The sequence below is a fragment of the Rhinatrema bivittatum genome, chromosome 4, assembly GCF_901001135.1.
Source record: "Rhinatrema bivittatum chromosome 4, aRhiBiv1.1, whole genome shotgun sequence".
NCBI lineage: Eukaryota > Metazoa > Chordata > Amphibia > Gymnophiona > Rhinatrematidae > Rhinatrema > Rhinatrema bivittatum.
The window spans coordinates 194,141,886-194,167,396 of NC_042618.1; the positions used below are offsets into that span (position 1 = coordinate 194,141,886).

At 41.7% G+C, this 25,511-nt stretch overlaps 1 protein-coding gene across 2 annotated transcripts in view; it reads left to right on the forward strand.

Annotated features, from left to right (window-relative positions):
* LOC115090414 (hyaluronidase-4-like) overlaps window positions 1–20,865 on the forward strand; it is a 71,844-nt gene extending 50,979 nt beyond the window's left edge. For both annotated transcript variants that reach the window (XM_029599478.1, XM_029599477.1), the window contains exons 2-4: window positions 9,770–10,790; window positions 16,760–16,849; window positions 20,309–20,865. In XM_029599478.1, the coding sequence (XP_029455338.1) occupies window positions 9,834–10,790; window positions 16,760–16,849; window positions 20,309–20,713 (1,452 nt within the window). In that variant the 5' untranslated portion in view covers window positions 9,770–9,833 and the 3' untranslated portion in view covers window positions 20,714–20,865. The remainder of the gene's footprint in view (window positions 1–9,769; window positions 10,791–16,759; window positions 16,850–20,308) is intronic.
* Window positions 20,866–25,511: the final 4,646 nt, after the last annotated feature.

A 25,511-nucleotide genomic window follows, 5' to 3' on the forward strand; every position in this document is an offset into this window, starting at 1 on the left:
AAAACAAAACCATTCTCCAGAGCTCGTTTTCATTGTGGCTCCTTCATGCAGCCATCTTGGATGAAGAAAGACCAAAACTAAGTCAATATAAAACTCACCGAGGAAGAGAGAATTTTTCAGTTTAGTGACGGGAATGTGAAACACAGTATCTCCTAGAGTAAACTGAATACTCTACCATCGCAGCATGCATTGGAAGTACGTTTTTATCCAAAAAAAAATGTTGTATATGAGCTCTCGAAACCATAAGGGCTCCTTTTTCAGATGTGAACAGCGTCTTTGGTGTGACATCTGAAGAAGGGTCCTATTTGTTTTCAAAAGTTCATGTGCACTGTTTGTAGATAACTTGTAGACTAATGCAGTAGGTTACAGAATCTGCCATGAATCCTATGATTTTAATGTCATTTTCAGTGTTAGTGTATCTAGACCTTATTTTTTGTTCTGTAGAGAGATGTGGGTAAGCGATTACATTTTTCTGACAAGGAGTGCCTTGCTGAGTGGGGCAGAACTGATGAGAGCTCCTTGATAAGGAACTAGCTGCACATCACAGATCGTGTAAGAGTCAACATTACCAGTATAGTGTTTGCTCTTCCAGCATGATTTTTTTTTTTTTAATTGTCTCCATAAGACCAGCAGGACCTCAATGACACTAGTGTCCTGTATTTTTACGTGATTATTTTTAGGGAGGGGAAAGGGAGCTGATTGTGACTACTAAACTTGAATTATTAAAATCTCTAGAAAGGATCTATGGTCCTAGTCCCTGCCTGCTGTCGGGAGGGGCTGGAGCAGTAAACAGAGCAGCTGTTTTGAGCTGACTGTGATTCAGGTCATTGGTCAATAGCCTGGGCACGAATCCTGTGTGCCCATGGCTAGTGAGGCTCCTGCTTTAGAAGGCTGATAAATGAAGCAAGCTGCTCTCCGGCTAGGTGCCACTGGCAGCTGTAAAGCATTATGGGTGTGAGGAGGTAAAAGGAATGGGGGAGAAAAAGACCATGCCCCCTTTCAGGTCTAGGATGGTAGTGGTATTCATTGCAAGGTCTCCTTATGAAATTGGAGACGCAGAAAATTGTCCAGCTTGTCCCCCCAAGCTGCAGCACGAGCCTTGATTTTTGTGACGCAAACAGTTCCAGTCTGGCTTGATTCTATTTCTAACCTAAACGGAGTCTCATTCACAAGGAAATGTGTTTTCATTACAGATTAGAAGGAAGTTTCAGGCATAAACCTAATTTATCTCACTGAATAAACTTATATAATACCAAGATAAGATGAACCTGCTTCACTTGAAACTGTCTCATTGTCCGAGGAAGGGACTTTAGTAGCCCTGAAAGCTTGCAGCTTGAAGCATTAACTTTTTACAAAGTCGTCATGTCTCTGCAACTATGTTTTTGTATCTCATTGAACTAATCATAGAATGGATATAAAACTGGTATACTAAATGGTGGGTGACCTTTTATGTTATTTCTTATGTTTACTGACTGCTAGAAATGAAGTATTAGAAAGCTGGGCAGCCTTCCTAGCACAGTCCTGGCAATGTTGACTGGTACCATGTGACAGATTGCTGCTAATCCAGGTTTCTACACATCCTGATTCCCTGCATTTGACATGGGAGGATAGGAGAAAGGAGGCAGTGGGGTTGCCATGGATACAGTGCTATTGTTAACTATAGTAGAAGCTTGCCTGGTTTTGGATCGCATCTGTGGAAGTCACTTTGGAGCCATTAAAGTTTTCATAATGTGATTAGATGGAGGAATACCTTGGTGTGCGCGCTCTCTTCCTCCCAGTATAACTAGAGAGAACCTTTATATGGCTTCTATGGAACTGAGCACTTGCTCAGTTACATTTTCAACTCTGCACTAATTTGCTTTTCTGAATTAAGGTAAGCACGTATATATTGCATTTTAGGAAAGGAATTAAAATGTGCAATGAAGCTGTTTTTGTTTTTTAGCATTCTCATCTTTCACATACACTTTAGAAACATGGCTTGATAATCACTATGGTCCATACAGCACCCCACATTCTGTCCCACACCCAGTGGTTTAAGATTTATTTTGTGGGGGGACGGGGACTTGGTGGTAGTGCTAGGTATTTCCTCCTGCATCTTTGGGGTTCTGCTCAATCTGAACCAGGCTAGAATCTACCAAAGTGAACCTTCATTCACAACTAATAGGCCCTCTAGTTTTCATAATGATCTCATCCAACAATTGTTTAGTAACTCAGCTGAATTTAAATGGACTTCTGTCGGTCTTTTCCTTTACAGCATAGTATAAGGGCTTTTTGTAGCTTGGTGATATTTGGTATACATAATCATTATGGATATTAAATGTACTGGAATCCTCTCAAGAACATGGATGGTGTGGAATTATCTACTTTGCATTTTCTTCCGTCTTCCTCTCCACATATGAGACAATTGCAGAAGCAGCCCCATTCTTCAACATTCTTTAAAGATATTGCGTACATTTCTGGGTTCCTTTCAGTCAAAAATTTATAACTCTAATATAGAATGAAAGAGTGGCCTAGTGGTCATAGCAATGAAGGGGAACCAGAGTTCAAATCCAGCTTTGCCCACTGTTACTCCCCCTGACTTTGGGGAAGTCACCTTTCTCTTTGCCCCGCAGACCAGTCCAGACAAGTGGGATAAGTCCCTCCTACCAACAGATATAGGCAGTGCACTAGCATGTTTTGTATTGACATCCCTCCCTATGTAGTCTGGTGCAGCACTTGAAGGTGTCAGTAGATCTGCCTCCAGCAAATGGTAGGCAAACCAGGATAACAGTAAAGGCAGAGGAAGCAGGGCCCTGGGGCAACAGTCTGTTGTACAGGCTGCTTTCCCTTGGAAGACCTTGGCTGAGCAGGAGGTTGAGACTAGGGTTGACTCATTTGATTGCTGGGGGGGACTGAGATCAGCCAATCAGGGCTTCAGATCCCTGAATTTCCTTTGGAAATTAAAAGCTAATGTTTCCCCTTTAAGAAACTCATCAAAAAAAAAAAGTAAGAAAAAAGTGAGGAGCCATAATCACAAGCAATGATCTGCGGCCCACGGTTGTAACATGGCCAGAAACCTCAGCTGCTAAGAGTACCTTTTACCTCTCTGTGAGCAAGATATAGAGCACAGGAGGAAGTGCACTGGGGGCAGGTACTGTTGCCTCGCTAGTGTATCCATCTCCTCCAAGCAAATGCTGAAGCTGGAAGGGAAGGGGAAGTGGTGAAAACAGTTCCCATGGAGCTCCCAGTCCCTTAAGATACAGAGTTCCCTGCAGGGCAGGAATGGCTTGTTCATTCAAGGAACTTCTGAGCTGGTTTAAACCTGTTCCTAGAATACCTACTGCAGAGACAGGATCTGGAGGAGTGTGAGGAGCAGGGGTTCACTCTAGACTTTGTAATGGTGATGCACAAGGCATTTTGTAAGCTGAAGGCCTATACAATCAGGGGGAAATTGAAGATAAGACCCCCACAGGAGTCTGAATCCCTCAGTGTCTAAAATGTTGATTGCAAGATCACTCTTTACTGCTGGAGGAAAAACTCCTTAATCAAGAAGACCTGGGGTCTATGATAGATTCACAAGACAGGAGGCAGGATAGGCAGTAGATGCAGCAGTTAGCTAACTGCTGCATCTACTGCAACAGTTAGCTAACTTCAGAGGGGAAGAATTGGGGCAGCTGATTGACAAAATAACTCATTCCCTAAAACTGGAGGATGATAGCCCCCAGATAGGATGGCCCAAAAGATCCTCCTAAAGCTTTCTCAGTCCATGAATCCATAATGGGAATGCTGGGACTAGAGTGGAAACACCAGGATGTAACTTTCAAATGCAGAAATGGACAAGTTGTACCCACTGCAGCAGGAACAAAAGAAGCAGTTATGCAGGTTGCCTAAGATAGTGACCTCTGCCACTGCAGTATCTAAGAGGACCACAATGCCGGTAAAAGGTCGAGTAGCACTGATGGACCCGCAAGACAGGAAGGTGGAGTCTGCATTAAAAATAATTTTGATTTAACTAGCCTTTCACTTCAGGCAGCTATTTGTGGTGGATTTGTAGTGTGAGTGCTATTGGGATGGATGCAACGGCCTCTGAAGGGTAAGGACCCTCAGACATTGCAAGTCAGTAGCACACACATGGAACTACAGGAGTCAGCTGACACCCTGAATGATTTGGTCAGGGCATCAGCCAAACAAATGGCAATAAATGTATTGGCCAGGAGACTCATATGGCTAAAGAACTGGGCAGGAGACTCAAACTCCAAAGCTAGGCTCAGTAGGCTCCCCATTTAAGGGCAAAAAGCTCTTTGAGGAGGAGCTAGAGGAATTGGACAAATGTCTGGGGGAATCCAAACCACAGAGGCTACCTGAAGATAAATATAGAACCAGTTAGAAGGGAGGCACAAGAAGGGCCAGGTCAAGGGACTATAGGCAGTACAGACTAGGGAGGCCTCTGGTACAACAGAAATCTAGAATGCTAGGAAGAGTGCAGCCCTTTTGAGGAAGGAGGCACAGTACCACAGATAAGAACATGAAGGGGACCTCAGCAGGCAGAAGCACCCAGTGATGGTGCCCATGGCCAGTCATCATTACCACCAGTAGAAGTCCATTTACAACGATATTATAAGGAGTGGGCCTGAATAATAGGGGACCAATGGATTCTAGAGGTAACTTGGTGAGGTTATGCACTAGAGCTAAGTTTCTATTCATCATGCAAGGAACACAAGAAGGTGGTAGTTCAGGCAACAATAGACAGATTGCTGTACTTGAAAGTGATAATATCAGTCCCTATTCATGAGAGCGGGAAAAGCACCTATTCAATCTACTTTGTGGCCCCCAAAAAAGGAAGGAACCTTTTGGCTGGTCCTGGACCTCAGTGGTAAACTGGTTTCAACATGTACCACATTTTCACATGGAGGCATTGAAAAAACAGTAATCATGGCAGTAAGAAAGGGAGAGTTTCTGTCATTAATTGATTTGTTGGAGGTTTACCTCCACATATAAGGGGACAAGATCAGCAATTTTTTGTATCTTGCAATATTAGGGAACCACTTCTAGAGTTCAGGGCACTAACATTTGGCCTGGCGACCAGGACATTTACCAAAGTAATGGTAGTGGTGACAGCCACTTTACATAGATAAGGTATCTGGATACATCCATACCTGGACAATTGGTTAATAAGAGCGCAGGCTCTGTGAAGGAGGATTACCGAGCAAGACCCAGAATCATACATACTCTGGAGAGCTTGGGCTGTGTTGTGAACAGGACAAAAGCCAATTAGAAGTGTAACAGCAGCTGATGCACCTAGGAGCCCAATTCGACACAAGGTTAGAGAAAGTATTCCTACTGGATAAGAGAATCCTCAAGCTCTATAAGCCCAACTAAGAGACATTTGGCATCTGCCTCGCCCACAGCCTACAATTATCTCCAGCTCCTAGGCTTGATAACATGCTTGAGGTTGGCCCTGGGCATAAGCCCATCTATGCCCCTTGCAGCGAAGTCTACTATCCAGGTAGACATCATGAATCAAGAATTTGGCAGGAGACTTCCCATGACAAGACAGGCCAGGGAAAGCTTGCAGTAGTGGCTAGACAGGACCAGCTTTTCAAGGGGTACCAGCCTGGAATCGCCAGAATGGATGATGGCAACCACAGATGCAAGCAGGATAGGATGGTGACACATTAAAAAAAAGGAAAAGTATTACAAAGATCTTGGTCAAGCTGAAAGAAACATGCTCAGTGAATCAAATGGAAACCAGAGCAATCAGATTGGCACTGACAAGCTTCCTGCCAAGGCTCAATGGCAAGGTTATGAGATTGTCAGACAATGCAATGGCGGTGATGTATGTTATCAAACAAGGAGGAATGAGAGCCTACAAGGGATAAGAGAAGTAGAATGCCTCATAAAATAGGCAGAGGTGTCTGGATATATCAGCCACTCACATAGCAGGAACACGCAGCACAAAAGCAGACTTCTTAAGTAGCCAGAGGCTGAACCTTGGAGAGTGGGAACTGGCTGAGGAGGCCTGAAAACAAATTGTGGCCAGATGGGGGCACCCTCAATGGGATCTGATGGTTGACATATAAGAATATCAAGACAAAGTACTTCTTCAGTCAAAGAGAATGGGGATCCAGGGGAATAGAAGCCCTAATGCAGAGAGTGCCCAGAAATGCTTTATTTTACATATTCCCACCATGGCAGATGGGCAAGATCTTAAAGATCGTGAACCACCTGGGCCTATTCACCCTGATAGCACCAGATTAAGCAACATGCCCATGGTATAAGTATCTGGTAAGACTTGGAAAATAAGGACCACTGAGATTTACTTAGGACTACTAAGGCAGGGACCAGTGAGCATGGAAGACCCAGCTCATTTTTGTCTTACGGCTTGGCTCTTGAAAAGAGAAGGTTTGATAGAAGAAGGTAGTCAGAACAGGTAATATTCCTGCTTAAAGCAGATTTACCTAATGTATATTCATTGTGGATATCCTGAAAAACCTGACTGTCTAGGTGTGTGCTGAAGACTGAGTTAAGAATTACTGGCCTGGAGAACCTAACAAAAATGTGTTCAGGATTCGTTGTCCCCAAAACAGGGCAAATTAGGCAATTTCGTTGAAATTGCCTAATTTGTTCTGAACGAACGCACATCCCTAGCCCTTACACACAAGATTTCTTTTCTCTTCCAGGAGGAGTTGTCCCTGCCAAAGGCTGGTGGTTGTCCAAGTAGGATTTCATCTAGTGTTCACGGGGTGGCATCATAGCTGGCACAGCATTGGGGCAAACTCGAAGTTAATTTCCTTATTGCTGCAAGGGAATGAAGGGTGATTGTTACATGCCGATAACCTAGTCTGTAGTGTATATGCACGATCCTGGAAAAGTAACCCTGGAATAGTATGGGCTTGTAATCGCCCAGTGTTCGCTAATACATTAGCTAAGTGTATTTGTTATAAGTTCTTGCACTATACAATAGTTATTACATTTCTTATGGCAAGGTCTTCAGACCAAACACTAGGAAATTTAGTGCTATTCAGCTATGCTCTACAAACAAGCTCAGTGGAACCCTGGTGGTTGGGGTGATTCAGGACTACCATATTCCCATTCGATTATTACTACATATAGCACATCCCATGTAATAGACTCCATAGGTTTCGGGATGGAGGGCTCAACAGGCACATGGTGATATTCGCACATTCCAGAATGGAGGTAATCACATAGGTTGGATGTCTATATCGCAGTATCCTCCTGTGGATTCTAGAGGGATGTTGCCATCTCTGGAGCAGTATGCATGTCAGGTAAGATATTGAATAAGAGCATTAGGAGTGTTAAAGCTCTAGCTAGCATCAGTGGTTGCAAGATATGGTGGCAGTTGGGTTGGTGGGGTGCCCACGGCAAGTGAGGTATCACTACCATGGGCTTGTGGCAGGGGTTGACCATGATCCGGCGTGCACGGCATGTACAATTCTTGACAGCTGGCTGGGTAGAGAATACCAAGTAACATGGTATTCCTGCTCCTATGTTGCATCGGTAGATGACAGTAAGATGAGTTGACTGTCAAGTCTTCGGCTTCAATGACCAGGGTTGGCCTGTGCATCACCCAAAATTGTGTTGGCATGCTTATGGGGTGATACCAGCTCTTTTATGGAGCAGTACTTCAGCGCACTGCTGAGAACTTCATCGGTTATCAGGATCAAATGTAGGATAACCTGAGGGGCAAGGCTTCAATGGTCTTGTGTCCCCCAATGGCGTTACATTGCTGTAGCATGATTCTATAGAGCCCTTAAAGTGGAGCACAGCTTCAATGGCCCTGCGTCCACAACAGTTCTACACTGTAGTAGCAGTATCCTATGGAGCATTTAGCAAATTGAAATTCAGCAGGGTGAAGGTGTGATCACCCCTGGGGATTGAGAATATTTTTGTAATTGATGTTTTGGAAATTGAATGAATGTTAGTAATTATTTTGTAATATAATAGTTGTATGCTATAACCTATGCTGTGGCCATATCCATCCAATAAAGATCTTCTTTCAAATATGACAGCATGAGACAAGGGTGGGGTTAATTATAGAGAGGCAAAATGAGGCAGTTGCACCTAAGATGGTTCTGGCTTGTTGCAATTTACAGTTCAGTTTTTGTCTGCACATTTGTATTACTACTTTATGGTCACTTTATTCTACATTTGCTGTGGGTTTGTTGATATTTTGCGTGTATGACCAAGTTGACATATTTTATTAATGTGTAGGTTCTTTGTAGGGATCTATAGCAGCTTGGCTTTTCCTGTTTTCCTAATAGTAAGTGAATTGACATTTTAGGACTTAGTGTAATAATTGTAGTGTTGCCTTTTCATAAGTAGGGTTGTTAGTATTTGAGAGCTACTAGTTATTGCAGTTTTGGTTTGGGAGATTTACTATATTGAAACTGTAATTCATTTTACTTGTGGCCAAGTCCATACCCAACACACATTATAATAGACCAGTGATGGTGAACTTCAGTCCTAGACTGCCACAAACAGGCCAGGTTTTCAGGATATCTACAATGAATATGCATGAGAAAGGTTTGCATGCATTGCCTCCACTGTATGCAAACCTTTCTCATGCATATTCATTGTAGATATCCTGAAAACCTGGCCTGTTTGTGGCACTCGAGGACTGAAGTTTGCTATCATTGTAATAGATCTAATACCAATTCCAAGGGTCTCTTTTTTTATTTTTTATTTTTTTGCACAGTATTGCTGAACTGCATGTAAATAGAATATACATAAGTATATTTTTACCTTTGAAGATTGTACTTTAAATTTTCTGATTCATTTAACATCTATTATAAATACATAATTTTTAATTATTTGTGGGGATGGTGTGATGGGAGGTGGGGATAGCAGGCTATAAGTTTCACCTAGGGTGCCTAATACCCTTGCACTGGCCCTGATTGTGAGGTGTGCTTGGTATGCATGCTTGAATGGGAGGGGTGATCTGTTCGGGGAGTTTTGTTTGATTACAGGGGTGGATAATGTTGTTTAAAAGAGGATTTGCATAACCACTGTACCGATTGTTATCCTGTTGATATTGTTTTTCTTGTATGCTTCTTTGTGCTTGTGGAAATGCATGTCTTCGCAATAAAAATGATTTTGCAAATAAAACCCCAAAAAAACAAAATTGTAATTCTAAACTTTGAGCTCTGATGTAGACAGTCACGTAAAATAGCCCTTAGTGAATTGCCTTCCTTCCTTAGAAGTGAAAAATTGATATAGTGTGACACATTTACTCCATAGTCAAATGTCAAAGTATTTTCATATTGTTCCAAGCTGGTAAGTGTGCTTTGATGTTTTCGGAACAATGATTCTGCATTTGATACATATGAGACTCTTTTTGTGTGTGTGTGTGTGTAAACTAGGAGAATGCCATTCTTTTGTCTTATATTTTCACCATTTATGGGAATGTGGAAATCTGATTATATGTTGTCATGTGCCTATTGCACTTTTGTTGTCTGTCTGGAAAAAAAATATTGCATAACTGCTAAGCCATGATTGTATATTCAGATTGGGTGTCACAGACTCATTATCCTACTGTCTACCATCAGGTATTAAATTACCAATATGCCAGAATCATAGATCATTTGTATATCATCTTTCATTTGGGATCAGTAGTATTAAATGTTGATTCAATGCATTAAAATAGCAATGTGTGATTTTTTTGTGTTTTTTTCATTTTGAAGCTCATGCCTAGAATGATGACAGATTTCAGTAATTATGACTGATCTATCAAGGAATTCTCATTTCATGTAATATATATACTTTATTTTAGGGGGATTGATCCAAATGCACAAAGGCCAACTTCAGCAACCAGAAATGGAAACAAAGTACAGAAAATGAGGTTAAATACATTAGCCTTCAGGACACACAGATGGCAACTATACCACATGCTTCTGTCATTCCTGCTGCTTCTGGGACATGATCTGAGCAGGTGCTACAGCCTGAAGCCATCCCTTCCCTCCTTTATACAAGACCAGCCTTTTGTTGTGTTTTGGAATGCTCCTACTACCAGGTGTGCGAGTATATATGGCGTACCCCTCAACCTGAAATCCTTTTCCATTGTCCACAATATACAGGAAAACTTCATGGGGGAAAACATCACCATCTTTTATTATGACCAGCTGGGCCTCTATCCATACTATGTGAATACTACGGCTGTCAATGGAGGCTGCCCCCAAAATGCCAGTTTGAAAAATCATTTGGATAAGATGACTATCGACATCGATGCTACAATGCCATCACGTTCTTTCTTTGGCTTGGCTGTGATTGATTGGGAAGCATGGAGGCCTCAGTGGGTGCGGAACTGGGACAAGAAAAACATTTATCGACTGATGTCTCAGCAGCTAGTGAAGGACAAGAATCCCAACTGGACAAGTGATGAGATAGATAAGCAGGCCCAGTGGGAATTTGAGACAGCTGCCCAAACATTCATGACGACGACAATCAAACTAGCTAATTTTCAGAGGCCTGCTGGCAAGTGGGGCTATTATCTGTATCCAGAGTGTTATAACTATAACTACCAGATTGATTTTGGGAACTTTACAGGGCACTGCCCGGACATTGAGGTTCAGCGGAACAATCAACTGCAATGGCTTTGGGAGGAGAGCAAGGCCCTTTACCCATCCATCTACATTGAGGAAATATTGAAGTCTTCAAATCAGGGGAATAAATTTGTGAGGGCAAAAGTTAGCGAGGCTTTGAGAGTAGCAGAATTGCCCTCTTCTCTGTATTCATTGCCAGTTTATGTATATGCACGACCGTTTTACACCTATACCTTAAAACCCTTAACCCAGGTGAGAAATAATTGCTTTTTCCATTTCTTCACTGCAGCAATTAAGGGTGGGGAAACTAAATCCATTTTAAAAACTTCAGTCAATTGGCTGAACTGGAATAGCTTGCCTTCAGTATCTTTTCCTTTGTAGTGTAGTAGAACGGTTTCTTACTGCCCGGTGATATCATTTGGAGTGTGCAGTTCATCAATATCAAATATACTTTTCATGGGAAATCAAAGAAAATTGAGACTAATTGTCTTTAAAAAAAATAAGTGAGAGAAAATGCATCCTAAGAAAATCTCTCCTAGATAAGGAAATGGAGACATAACAGGCACTCAAGGAAAGGTCTACAAAATCATGAAAAGACTTGAAAAAGTTAATGTAAATTGGTTATTTGCTCTCTCAGATAGTAGAAGCACTAGGGGACACTCCATGAGGTTGGTAAGTAGCTCACTTAGAACAGATCAAAGTACATTTTTTTCACTTGGCGCATGGTTAAACTCTGGAATTCATTGCCAGAGGTTATGGTTGCAGCAATTAGTGTAGCTGGGTTCAAAAAAGGTTTGGATAAGTTCCTGGAGAAAAAAATCCATAAAATGCTCTTAATTATAAGGAACAGTAGCTTGAGATTTATTTAATGTTTGGGTACTTGCCAGGTTCTTGTGACTTGGATTGGCTGCTTGATCTAACACAGTATGGCAAATCTTATGTTCTTATGTAAAGGGATGGCCAAACCTGTAGCTCGGGACCTACATAGAAATGACAGCAGAAGAAGACCAAACGGCCCATCCAGTCTGCCCAGCAAGCTTTCACACTTATTTTTCTCATCTGTTACTCTGACTGCTGAGTGGTAACTTTTTGGTTCTAATTTCCTTCCACCCCCACCATTGATGTAGAAAGCAGTGCTGGAGCTGCATCAAAGTGAAGTATCAAGCCTAATTGGTTAGGGTAGTAGCCGCTGCAACAAGCAAGCTACTCCCACATTTATTTGTTTACCCAGACTATGCAATTCAGTCCTTGTTGGTAGTTGTCTGACTGTAAAGCCTCTTATCTTCATTCCCCCCTGCACATGTAGCTCTTTCATGTGCAAAATGTGGCTCTTACCCTCTGGCAACTGAGTAGCAAGACAGAGGGTAGGCACTGGAGCAGGAAGCTTACACAATAGAATATAGAAGAGAAAGAGACCTTCTGCTCTAGCATTCCCTCCCCGTCCTGACCTGACAGTGCTGCTGGTTGCTGCAGAGACAGAAAGAAGGGGTTGGAGGAGGTATCCAAGGGTTTTCTCTACTTAGTCCTACTCTTACTTGCCCTGCCTGTTTTCAGTCCTCTTCTTCCCCCCCCCCCCCCCCCCCGACTATATGCAATAAGCAACAGTGGAGGACAGGAGATGGTGAGGTTGGAGTTGACAGGACAGCAAAGAGTCAATCTGCTCAATCTGCTCTCTGCTTCAGTCCTCCCCCAATCTATCCAAACCCCCACCCCCATTTGTTGCCATATGTAGAGGCCTGTTTTCTGGTCTGCTGTCTGTAGAGGAAAGACTGAAGTATACACTGCTCCAGGCCTGCTGCTCAATATGCTCCCATGACATGGGGATTCATCTGACAGCAGAGGAAAGGAGGGAGTCACCCAAAGCTCCAATCAGGCCAGAATAATTTGTGGCAAGAGAAAAGGGAGTGAATATTGAAAAGTGGTGAAGGGACAAGGGGGTGAACATTGTTAATGAATACTTGGAAGAGCAGTCAAGTGAATGCTTAAAGGAGAAGTGGTGCAAAAGGGGGTGAATGCTTCTGAGAGCAGTGACATGGAAAGGGGTGATGCTGAAAGATTGGGCATACAAATGGCAGATAATTTTTTTTTTTTTAAGAAATTTCTTTATTGAGCTTTTTGTTAAATACAACATGTAAATACCAACCACCAACAACAGATGATACAGGAATAAAACCCCCATTCTTCCCACCCTGACGTCGTTAGGAAGTCCTTGCTAGGAAGATTAGGGTCATGAGTCAGTTTACAGGTGTATTTCGAATATATAGGAGAAGAGAGGCCATCTGAGGTGCAGTATTTTATGCGGTAGGCCCAGATAAAATTTTAATGTGGACAAGTGCAAGATGATGCATATAGGGAAAAATAACCCTTGCTGTAGTTACACAATGTTAAGCTCCATATTAGGAATTACCACCCAGAAAAGAGATCTAGGCATCATAGAGGATAATACATTGAAATCATCGGCTCAGTGTGCTGTGGTGGTCAAAAAAAAGCAAACAATGTTAGAAATTAAGAAGGGAATGGAAAATAAAACAGAGGATGTCATAATGCCTCTGTATCGCTCCATGTTGAGACCACACCTTGAATACTGTGTACAATTCTGGTTGCTGCATCTCAAGAAAGATATAATTGTACTGGAGAAAGTACAGAAAAGGGTTTCCAACATGATAAAGGGGATGGAATGGCTCTCTTATGAGTAAAGGCTAAAGAGGTTAGGGCCATTCAGCTTGGAGAAAAGACGGCTGAGGGGGGAGGGATATGATAGAGCTCTACAAAATCATGAAAGGAAAAAAATCAGCAGAACCAGGGGTCACGATTTGAAGCTCCAAGGAGGAAGACTCAGAACCATGTCAAAGTATTTCTTCATGGAGAGGGTGGTGGATGCCTGGAACGCCCTTCCGGAGAAAGTGGTGAAGACCAAAACTGTGAAGGACTTCAAAGGGGTGTGGGATAAACACTGTGGATCCATAAAGTCTAGAGGATGTGAATGAAGAGAGTGTGGCTTGCGGGAATGACAGCTAATAACTGGAGATAATACCCTTATTCAATAGACATACACACGGTTAATGCAACTACGACAGTGCTCTATGCTTCAATGGCAAGAGGAAATATGGATAAAAAGGATTTGCTTTCACAAAAAAGCAGGGAGTAGCTTGCTTGTTACGGCGGTTACTACCCCAAACCAAACAAGCCTGATACTTCACTTTCAATGCATATCCCGAGTAGCTCTCTGCTTCAATGGCAGGGGGAATGAAGAAAGGTGGATTTATATTCAGATAACAACCAACAAGGACTAAATTGCACAGGCTGGGTAAACAAGCGTGGCAATAGCTTGCTTATTGCGGCGGTTACTACACCTAACCAATTAAACTAGATACTTCACTTAGAAGCAGTTCCAGCACTGCTCTCTACATTAATGGCGGGGGTGGATGGGAAATAGAACCAAAAGGTTACTAAATGCCAAGAGTAACACATAAGCATGAGAGAGAGAGAGAAAAGTGTGAAAGCTTGCTGGGCAGACTGGATGGGCCATTGGTCATCTTCTGCCGTCATTTCTGTTTCTATGAACAGGTAAATGTAAATTGGTTTACTCTCTTGGACAATAAAAGGACTAGGGGGCATTCCATGAAGTTAGCAAGTAGCTCATTTAAAACAAATCAGAGAATTATTTTTCACTCAATGCATAATTAAGCTCTGGAATTCATTGCTAGAGGATGAGGCTATGGCAGTTAATGTAACTGGGTTTAAAAAAGGTTTGCATAAATTCTTAAAGGAAAAATTCATAAACTGCTTTTAATCAATAAGAAATTGTAGCTTGAGATCTATTTAATGTTTTGGTACTTGCCAGGTACTTGTGACTTGGATTGGCCACTGTTGGAGCAGGTAGCTGGGCTTGATAGACTCTTGGTCTGACCCAGTATGACATGTCATGTTCTTGTAAGAGTTTGGGAGAACACCACAAGGATGAGATTATGCTGTGGGGAAGATGGGGGTGAATATTATTCCTTTCCCCAGCTCCTTGAAATTAGCAATGAAATTGCACTTCCTGGCACCTTATTCCTCCCCAAGGTTCATCCTGCCACATGTTCTGCAACAGGTGTGAGGGGACCAGGGCTTGGTTGGGAGAAATGGAGAGAGAGAGAGAGGAACAGAATAGGGTGTTGAATGAGAGAAATGTGGGCGGACTGAAGGTCGCATGAGAGAGCCAGGGATGGTGGTTGAAAGAAAGAGGAAAGGCAGTGAGAAAGCCAGGGAGAGGGAATGTGAGCAAGAAAGCCAGCAGTGGTGATTGGAAGGAGGCTGAAAAAAATGGAAATGGAGTCAGGATGGGGAAGAGGTGATGATGATGATAATGGGGTGTGTGTGTGTGATCCAGAGTAGGTGAAAGGGGGAGGGAGAGTGAGGATGGGTGACAATCATAGGTTGTGAAGGTAGAAGGGAGAGAGAGCTAGAGGGAGTGAAAAATGAGGGGGCAACAGAGCCAGAAGTGCTGATGGGGATGGAGGTAGAATGGGTGGACAGGTAAGAGAACTAGGGTTGGTGATAAGCGGGGGAAGGGTTTGATAGACATGTAGAAGAAGGGATGAATACTTCTCGGGAGAGTGACTTGGGAGGTTTGGTAATTTGCTGGTGTGGTGAATACTACCCTTAACAAATAAGCCTTCATACTGTGATGTAACTCAATCATTGCTCATTGTTTCAACAGCAGGGGGAAAAGAGGAATGGGATTCAGTTAACCAGCAAGGACAGTGAAGTGTATGGTCTGGGAAAACAAATAAGCATGGGGGTAACTTGCTTGATGCGGCGGTTACTACCCTTAACCAAAAAGCCTGATACAACACTACTGATACAACTCCAAAATTGCTCTCTGCTTCAGCTGTGGGAGGGGTAAGGTAATTCAACCCAAACAGTAACCAACAAGAGCCCTGTCCTTGGCGGTCTGAGTAACTGATAAGTATGGGAGCTTGCTGGGCAGACTGGATGGACCATAAGGTCCTTTTCTGCCGTCACTTCTGTGTTTCTATGAAAGGGGTGAATTTTGTGAGCAAGGTGGTGGGTGTCTAAGAGCCAGAAGGTGTATGTGAGAGAGCCAGAGAGGGCACTGGAGGCAAGGTCTTAGAGGGAGAGACGAAAGTAAGATTGGATGGGGGCAGGGGAGATACTTGTGGTAGACAAGAGGGTGAGTGGGAGGAACGGGGTACCAGAAAGGATTGGGAGGGAGGCGTTAATATTGGAGCCACTGAGCCTGCCAACATTCTCGTGTGGTTTAGGGGATGTTTTGCTGGCTCAGTGGCTGGGGCTGACTGAAGGAGGGGGGGGGGGGAGCAAAAAAAGGGAGACAGATATTGGGCAGAGCAATAAGGGGAGAGAAAGAAGATGCTAGTCAGGCAAGTGGGAACAGGATGTGAGAATTGAGAGAAAGTGAGTGGTGGGGACAAGGTGGGAGGATTGAGAGAGAGTCTGCTGGGAATGGGATGAGATGACTAAAAGACTTAGACAGGGTGGAAGGATTTATGAGAGACTTCATGGATTAAGAGAGTCTAGTGGGAGCAGAATAAGATTGACAGATTGGTGGGGACAGGGTAAGGGGATTGAGAGAGAGAGACTATTAGAAGGGGGCTTCCCTCTCCCCACAACCCTTCATTTTTTGAAAATATGAGGTTCTTTGCTTCTGTGTATCCTGATTTCTTGGTGCTTGAAAGGTTTCCACCCTTGTACTAAAGCATGGCTATATGAAACGTATTTAACTTGTACTAAATCACATGAAACAAAGGGCTTCATTATAAAGTCTTTGCTTCAGATGTGAAGAAATAATGTAAAATGAATACCCAGTTGTGCTGTAACCAAATACAGAGAAGATTGCCTTGAAGCATGTATGACTTCAAAGGCTCAGTGTTTGTGTGATTATTACAGTACAGCATGTAATGTATATATGATCATGGAATAGTGTGACCTGTGCGTTCATTAGAGAGGGCTCATTCAATCACAGGTGTAACTGCAAAACCTTATATGCACAGGTACAGCATCAAGTTGCAATTTATAGACTTATGCAACCAGTGTGATTTCATCGTGCGCACACACGCATGCACACCCACGGATATAGACACACTGCAATTATTGACCTTGAAGCTTCTGAGTCTGTCTTTTGTGTATGTTTGCACATCTCTGGGAGGAAAATTACTACTGACTTGCTGACACCATAGCTGTCATCTTTTTATTTGCAGACGGACCTGATCTATAGTATTGGGCAGACAGCTGCACTAGGTGCTCAAGGGCTCGTTCTCTGGGGAGATGTGGATTACTCTCGAAACAAGGTAAAAAAAAAAAAAAAACCTCTGAATCATCTGAACATTAGTTCTCTTAAACCTTGTGCTCTTTCATTGACCATTTACCGTTTTACCCTGCCATCTTCCTCTACAGCTTTGCTCAACCTCTGCTTCATTTATAGAAAAGGTTCTTGCATTTGTTAGCCCATATCATGACAATGGAGCATCAAGGGCATACTGCCCTAAAGTATCTCCACATAAACCAGGCAAAAAGAGTTGAGAACAGCTGAGACCTTTTCCCTATCTTGCAGCACTGGCCATCTAGAGAAGTAGGCAGGGTAAGCTCAGGACTATGACATCAGCACTGGAAGCTGCTTACGTTTTTCTCTTGCTGTTCAAGGACACAATCACCTCTCACTCTGCCAGCTCTGCATTTCTTTAGACAATAATTATCTTCTGCATAACAACTCTTTCCATTAACATATGGGCAGAAGAACACAAAAGAGTGACACAATGATAGAAACTGGTGTTTCACAGGCTAGTGCTATATCAGTGAGTGATAAGTCCTTGAGGCCCATTACCAGGTCTAGCTATGTACATAGATAAAATGAATAGTCATGAAATATTTGCATGCAGTTGATCTAATAGGTTAATTTGCATATTTTGGTTGGCTTAAAAGTCAGACCTGTTCAGGGGCCAGAAGGACTGGATTTGTGATCTACCGTACTAGATAATGTATTACCATAAAGAAAAGGGATGCCATTACCCAAAATACAGGGGTACACCCAAAGTCTACTTCTACAACTGCAAGACCAAGTAGCCAGGCAACTTGGCACCTATGGCCAAGCGAACTTCAACTTCTTATGTTTTTATAATGTTTGGGGACTTGCCAGGTACTTGTAACCTGGATTACTGCTGGAAACAAGATGCTGGGCTTGATGGACCCTTGGTCTAACCCAGTATGGCAAAATATTCTTTTGTAAAAGTGCAACAACATAGGAGGATAGTTAAATTATTCTTACCTTTTTCCACTCCCTCCCTTCTTAATCAGGCATTCCTCCTCTCCTTTTTTCTTCCTCACCCTTCTTTCCCCATTTGGTACACTTTTTCCAACTCCCTCATCAGTGATCCCTCCTCTCCTCTACTTCTCCATCTGGTATTCTTTCCCCCTCCCTGATACTCCATTCTTCTCCACCTCTCTGAGTTTGTGCCTTTTTCCCTCTCACCTTCTCATTGTGTTCCAAATTCAATGGGACTCAGTACAGCTCTTTTCAGCTTCTTCAGCCACTGGCACTGCTCTTCTTCCTCTGGCACGTTCAATGATCTTTTCTTTGAAGCATGTGAGGCTCTGAACATTTGGAGCCCCATGTGGTTCAAACAGATCATTGAACCATGTGAGAGGGGGGAGATGGCAGGGAGGCCTCCTAGATTTACCCCCTGCTCCTTGGGAGAATCCATGAACACACTCCTCCTACTCCTCCCACTAGTTCTCTCCCCCCCCCCCCTCCCCCTCAACTCTGGATTACATAGTTATGGATTTTCAAAACTATCTGCAGAAAAAGTAGGTACAAATCTCTGTGGGTACTATTTTTTTTTAATCTCCCCACCCACATCATTTTCAAAGTAAAAGTACTCTGCATGGTATCTTCCTTTGAAGATTGGTGCAAAAGCAATGAGTAAAATCTAGCTGTGGACTTGGCAGCAATGCAGGCAGATTGAAAATTGCCCCCTTAAAGGTGAATTTTAAAAATCCTATATGCATCAAAGCGAGGAGATGTGCACAGATTTTAAAAAGCACGTATGTTTGTTTCTCCCAGTACACGCACAAACATTTTTTTTGCAAAAGGGTAGGGTGTGGGCATGGTCTGGGCAAGGCATGGGCATTCCCAGACTTCTCAACGAAATCTAGGCGTAACTATTTACGTGCACAAACGCGCATCGGGGGTCCCCTACCGTGTAACTTTATTTCTGCTATGGATGGTGTCCTGAAGCAATAAAAACTAAAGAGATTAGCAGGATTTTAAGAGTTGGGGCTTACAGAATAAAAAGTAGGCTAGATAACTAGGGGGGTTAGGAAGTCCTATCCTGTACCTGGGGGAACTGGTAATTGCGTCGGCCCCCCACTTGCGCGATAGAAGTGGCATTTGTGTGCTCATGCACACATCTATATAATTGTGCGCATATAAATTTATACCATGCATGCATGTTATAAAATGACCGTGTCCATTGGTGGGAGCTGGCATACATGCATATGTGTGCCTGTATGGCTGTTTCAATGTTACTGTCCCTCCCTGTGCACAATTTTTATTCTGCATGGGACGTTTTTGGAATCTTCATGATTATGCTGGTTTTTGCATGACTTTTGAGACTGATTTTGGAAGGAGAGGTGCTATTGTGGATTTAGGATCTGTTTCGTGGTGGGCTGCTTTTGGTGTAGAGCAGAGCTTTCCTGGCTGTTGGTGAATGTAGGGAATGTCCCGAGAAACCCATATTTTAAAACTAGTTTACACCTGGGTACCCTTTTATCTACAGACTGATTGTGGGCATTGGGCACTTGTGCATATACAGTATGTGTGACCAGGAAAGCCCAATTCCATGTTTGAGCAGACCCTGGGTTTTCAGGACTATTTCTCATCAGTGGCATTTCCTTTCCTGGGGCTGAGCACAGGGACTGGAGAGGAAACCAGCACAATTATAAACATTTTGGAAGCTCATTGTGTACGGATTTCTTAGCTGTATGACTGGCTCCAGAGAGAATCACTAAAGATAATTTACACTCAGGTTGCCCTTTATATCTATATATTAACTATAAGCAGGAGCTCCTCGGGTCCTCCTATACATACTGTATATTAGTAGCCAGGAAGCCCAAGCTCCATATCAAAACTACCAACCATAAAACAGACCCTGAATTTTCAATAGAATAAGAGTAGTATTTATTTTCCTGAGACCAAGCTTTGGAGGCTGGTGCAAGGGCCACCGTGGCTATGAGTTTTAGAACCTTTTTGTGGGTTCTAGGGAGAATTGGTAAAGTGTTCATACTCTGGGGACCTTTTTAATCTACAGGTTGACTTTGCAGGTTCTCTCTGGAGCCGTCTGCTCAGCTGGGTCAGCTGCAGATAGGGGATGTTCATGGTTGTGGTGTTTTTTGGTAATGACTGTAAATTTGGATAAGGGAAAAGAAATGTCCACCCACCCTTTGCTCTGCATTTCTTGCATAGACTGCTTCTAGGGCAAAAAGTTTTCTGCCGATTCATCAAATTGGGTAGGGCACTCCCAGTCTTCAGCTGGATTCTACCTACTATTCTAGCAATCAAGATACCTCAGTCCTTGCAACTGGCCCCACTGTTCAGCTAAAAAAAAAAAGCAGTTCCCTCCTCACTGTTTTGTCTCTTATCTGCCTCTCTTTAATATATTATACGTTTCCAGAAGCAAGGACTGTCTGTAAAGCGCTGCATATATCTAGTAGCACTATAGAAATATAAGAATTTATCTTTTTTTTTTTCAAAGACAAACTGTCAAATTGTCCAGAAGTACCTCAACACCACTTTGGGCCCTTATATTGTCAACGTAACCATGGCTACCCAACTCTGTAGTCAGTTCGTATGTAACAATCATGGCCGCTGCCTACGAAAAGACCCCGATGCTGATACTTACCTCCACCTGAGCTCAGATTCCTTCAGGATTCAAGTCACCTGGACTGGCAACCAAAGTGGCATATCTGTGACTGGATCCATGAGTCAGAACCAGATGGACAGGATGAAGGCAGAATTTGTGTGTCATTGTTACGAAGGCTGGACAGGTGACAACTGCCAGGGTGCCAGCAAAAGCCCCGGGCTTAGATTGCAGCAGAATTTGTGCATGCTAACAGCAATAGTCTGTGGACTGTTCTTCATGGGGCACCTACAGACATGACACAAGTTTCTGACATGAACAGAATACATTTCAAACTGTATTTTGTCAGAAGCTAAGTTTAATAGTAACCAGAATTGATGGGCATTAACAGACAATAAAAGTTTTCTAAATCTTGCCACTGATGTTTAAATAAATTATATTTTTTATTCCTTTTTTTATTTTTTAAATTAAGTGTCCTTTGCAAGGACCATGCTCAGATAATTGCATTTGCTATATGACTAGATACTGTTACTTCCAATTCCCTGGTCATTGATTGGGTGCAGGCAGTTACTTGTTAACCAGTTCTTCTATCTGTGAGAAAAAGTATTTTGTTAGTTCAATGGATTCAGTTCTGGGTGCTTGTTCTTCATTTCCTTTTCATCATGCCAGTTTCAACAACCAGTGTAAGCTCTTTGCCTATCAAAAGGGCACAAATCAAAAAACTATATAAAAAATTTTTTAATAATATATAATTTTTATTCATACAAAAAATAGAAAAAATACATCTACAAAAAATGTATATTCACCAGTCAACACACTAATATCCATCAAAATGTCCAAATGTCATAAAAGACTAATCAATATGACTTTGTATGAGATTGGTATGTTGCATGGTTGTATATGATGTGGTGTGATTTTATGATTTTTTTTAGATACTTTAATGGATATTAGTGTCAACTGTAATACATTTTTGTAAATGTATGTATATATTTTTTCTATTTTTGTATGAATAAAAATATATTAAAAATATTTTGTATATAGTATTTTTTGAATTATGATCTTGATTGTATGTGTTTTTATTGCCTTTTTGTTTGAAAATATCAAAAGGGTGTGCTAGACCTCCCTCAATTTCAGTAAACACCCATGTCCTGCAGCAATCATTTTTTAGATGCATTGAGACTCACTAATCTCCCTAGTTATTTTCCATAAAGTTGGTTCACACAATTTTTATTTTTATTTTTAATTGCAATTTTTGAAAATATACTTCAAGATTAAATGAGAAAATTAGCAAATCAAATTAATAACTTAAAACAAGGGAAATCAAAATCCATCTGATTTGTACGTCCTCAAGTATAGGAAGATAGTCACAGCCAAGCGAAAAACATTTCTTTTGTCACCTAAGGAAATTCATCCCAAAGGTAGCATTTGAGTAACAAAAATGAGATTAAATTCCCACCTCATGAGTAGGAGGGAGGGCAGGTCTGATTCATACAACCTTATCACTCACCTGTGACTCACCTCAAAAAATATTTGAGATATTGTGATAAAGAACTGAGTGTTTTCATGGAAATTTTTGGAAGAAAAAGGCTCTCAACTGAGGAACCCATGGATGTAACATGGTTTTGGCAACATTAGAGAACGCTCTAATCCTCATTTTAAGTAACCAGTCCTTATCAGCATCCGACGCCAATTGAGACAATCTGAGTTGCAGGAGCTGCAATTCTCTCATCAGATTCCAAAAAATTCAGTCTTATTCGAAATTAAGGACAATGCCACCAAGGGTCCCTCTGGGTTTCTGATTTTAAATGGTGGCAAAAAGTATATATGGGTGACCAGAGGCACTGGATTGCCTCTGGTCACCCATATATACTTTTTGCCACCATTGGTGGATTCTTAAAGTTCTTGGTCACCCAAGAACTTTAAGAATCTCAATCAAATATCTCTTAAACATTTCCATGGCAGGCACAGATGGTATCTTAGGAAAGTTCAAATATAATTTGCGACATCTAATCTGGTTTTCCAAAATTTCCATTTTGATACATAGATATTATCCTTAATAGCAGCATCCTGAACTTCTCCCAATTTATTGTTGGATTTTTTTCCCCACTAATTCCAATCTTCTTTTGCTGTCCTGCATGTCATTCTGGCCAAGTGCCTCCACATTGCTGTCCAAAACCTGAACCTTGTCTACAAGAGGTGAAATCTGAGCTGTAATAAATGTACTTCTAGATCTCCTCTAATGTGAACTGAGGGCCTAGCTGGCTAGAACAATACTCATTCGCTGTGTTGTCCATGGGGAATTCCTGGAGTTTTCTGAACTATCCAAACACTCCTAGTGGCTGCAGCTCAAGCCTGTAGTTCTTCCTTTGCAATCAGATTTTCTACTAAGCGCTGCCTATTCTAGTCTTATGCTTCCAGCTGCTTCTGCTCCCAGATCCAGGCCAATGATATCATCCATTAAATGGCTGGGAACTCTGCTGAGCTGGAAATCTCCAGCTACTATATTGGGGAATCTCTTAAGACCAAGCTCAATGAAATGCTGTCGCGGGTTGGGAAGTGACTAAGGCAATCCTTCCTCTCCTAACCACGCCAGTGATGTTCTGTTGGAATCTCCTCTGTGCTTGACAAAATAATCAAATCAGTCCAGTTTGGGGCTGTGGAGGATATCATCTGTCTACTCTTTTACCTTCTTGCAAATATCTTTTCTTGATGGTGGGGAAATAAAAGGGTTAAGAGCAGGCAATAGCACAGAAACTTTACAGGGTACTGTTACCCTTGTGCACCATCTTAATCCCTCAATTTATTTATTTATTTTTTTTTTAAAGTGCTATGCTTGGTAAGACTAATGACCCATTGAGCTCAGCATCCTTTCTCAGACAGTGACCAATCTGGATCCCATGGAAGAACTCGGCAGATTCTATTAGGCTGATCTATTCCCTGTTACTCATTCTTACAAATGGCAACCCCTAAGTCTTCCTGGCAAATGGACCTGTTCTCCAGAGCTTGTCCATACTATCATCCTCAACTATATCCTATATAGCTTAATTTTATAATATAAATTTTGAATTATTAAAAATTGTAATTGGGTGAGACAGTACAATACTAAAACACTAATTTCTGTACATATTCTACAAAGCTATTTGGTTAAATACATGAGCTACATATGGCAAAACTTTAATGCAAACAGCTAAATAATTTATTCTCCAGGCAGGATACTAATTTTTGCTCTTTCTCCAGTCAAAAAATATTAAATGGAAGTGTCTATAATCCAGTATGGTAGAGGATCTGAGGCAGCATAGTTTTTCCAGAGGAAGACTATATCAAATCGGACCAATTTATTTGGGTGACTAGAGAAGATTCTAAGATCTGAGAAACTAAATACTGGTGAGCCTGATGCTGGTGGTTGTAAAAAATAGTAGAAGATATTCTTTTTATTTTACATTTTTTAATTATAAATATTTCCCGCACATTAAATTTTGATTAAGGAACACAAGTGAGTCTATTCCAAAAGTAATAACTCAAAGAAAAAAAGAAAACTGCAGAAGGTAAAAAGAAGGGAGACCAAACTGATAAAGGGGATGGAACAGCTCCCCTATGAGGAAAGACTAAAGAGGTTAGGGCTGTTCAGCTTGGAGATGAGACAGTTGAGGGGGGATTTGATAGAGATTTATAAAATCATGAAAGTACTTGAACAGGTAAATGTGAATCAGTTATTTACTTTTTCAGATAATACAAGGACTAGGGAGCAGTCCATGAAGTTAACAAGTTGCACATTTAAAACAAATAAGAGAAAATTCTTTTTCACTCCACTCACAATTAAGTTCTGGAATTCATTGTCAGAGGATGTGGTTAAGGCAGTTAGTATAGCTGGGTTTCAAAAAAGTTTATAAAAGTTCCAGGTGAAGTCCATAAAGCTGCTATTAATCATGATGCTTTAGGCTACAGCCACTGGTTAGTACCGGCATCAGTAACATGGGATCTATTTAATGTTTGGGTACTTGCCAGGTATTTGTAACCTGGATTGGCTACTGTTGAAAAGAGGATGCTGGGTTTGATGGACTTGGTCTGACCCAGTAAGGCAACTTATGTTCTTATTTACTCAACAGAGCATAGGTCTGTAACAAATTCAAGAAAGTGGTTCTGAGCATGCACAATCTTGAATAATACACAAAGAAAGGATCAACAGACCAATAGTGTTGAGAGTTTCTTAGCATCAAGAAAAATCTGAGTTGATCTGATGCAAAGAAAAAATAATTACCAGCATTATACTTCACCAAGCATTTATAAGGTTATCCCAAAATTAAGGAGGCCACAAGTGCCCATGCCTCTTGGCAGGTTCCTAAAAATGTACACTTTCTTGAGTTACATTAGCTAGGTATGGGTATATCCAAATTCTTTGCCCCCTAAAAGGTACATTAGCATTTCAGAAGTACCGTCATAAATCCTGCTAAAAAACTAGAAAGACAAAAAATATAGCCCTAGCTGACTTTACTAAATACCTAATCATGTTCAATAAATCCATCGATAATTGAACAACTTCTTTTTCTTCTCCACGAACTTCCTTCTGTTTCTCCTCTGGAAGAAAACTGGTCTTACGTAGTGGAGCAGCATCAGCAGGTGTATGTAGCACCATCGCCAAATACCTTTTTAAAAAGTGCCCAGGATGGCATCCCAGAAATTTTGTTTCAAGGTCTCTCAATTTTCTAACATTTCCAACCTCTGATGTAAGAAACATATTTTGGACTGCAACAGCATACAAAGTCTTAATCTACTTCACATCCTTGAAGGGGTAAATCAAATTCCCGTACCAATATTCTAATCTGTGACGATACTTTCTGAGGAACGTTTCAGGACAGAAGTGTCTCATCTGACCAGGATCGTTCACAAGGTGTTGAGGGTGATTGTAGCAGGCTTTACAGGCAAAGATGTTTTGCTATGGCCCAGGACTGAAGAGTGGAATGGAGAAATAGTCTGAATCTCACTAGAGCTCTGCAGCAAACCTTCCTGCGATACAGTAAAGACAATGAGAATCGGACGATCAGAAGAAGCCCTTTATTTCAATGCCCGACTCTGGCCGAGTTTCGCTCATAGAGCTGCC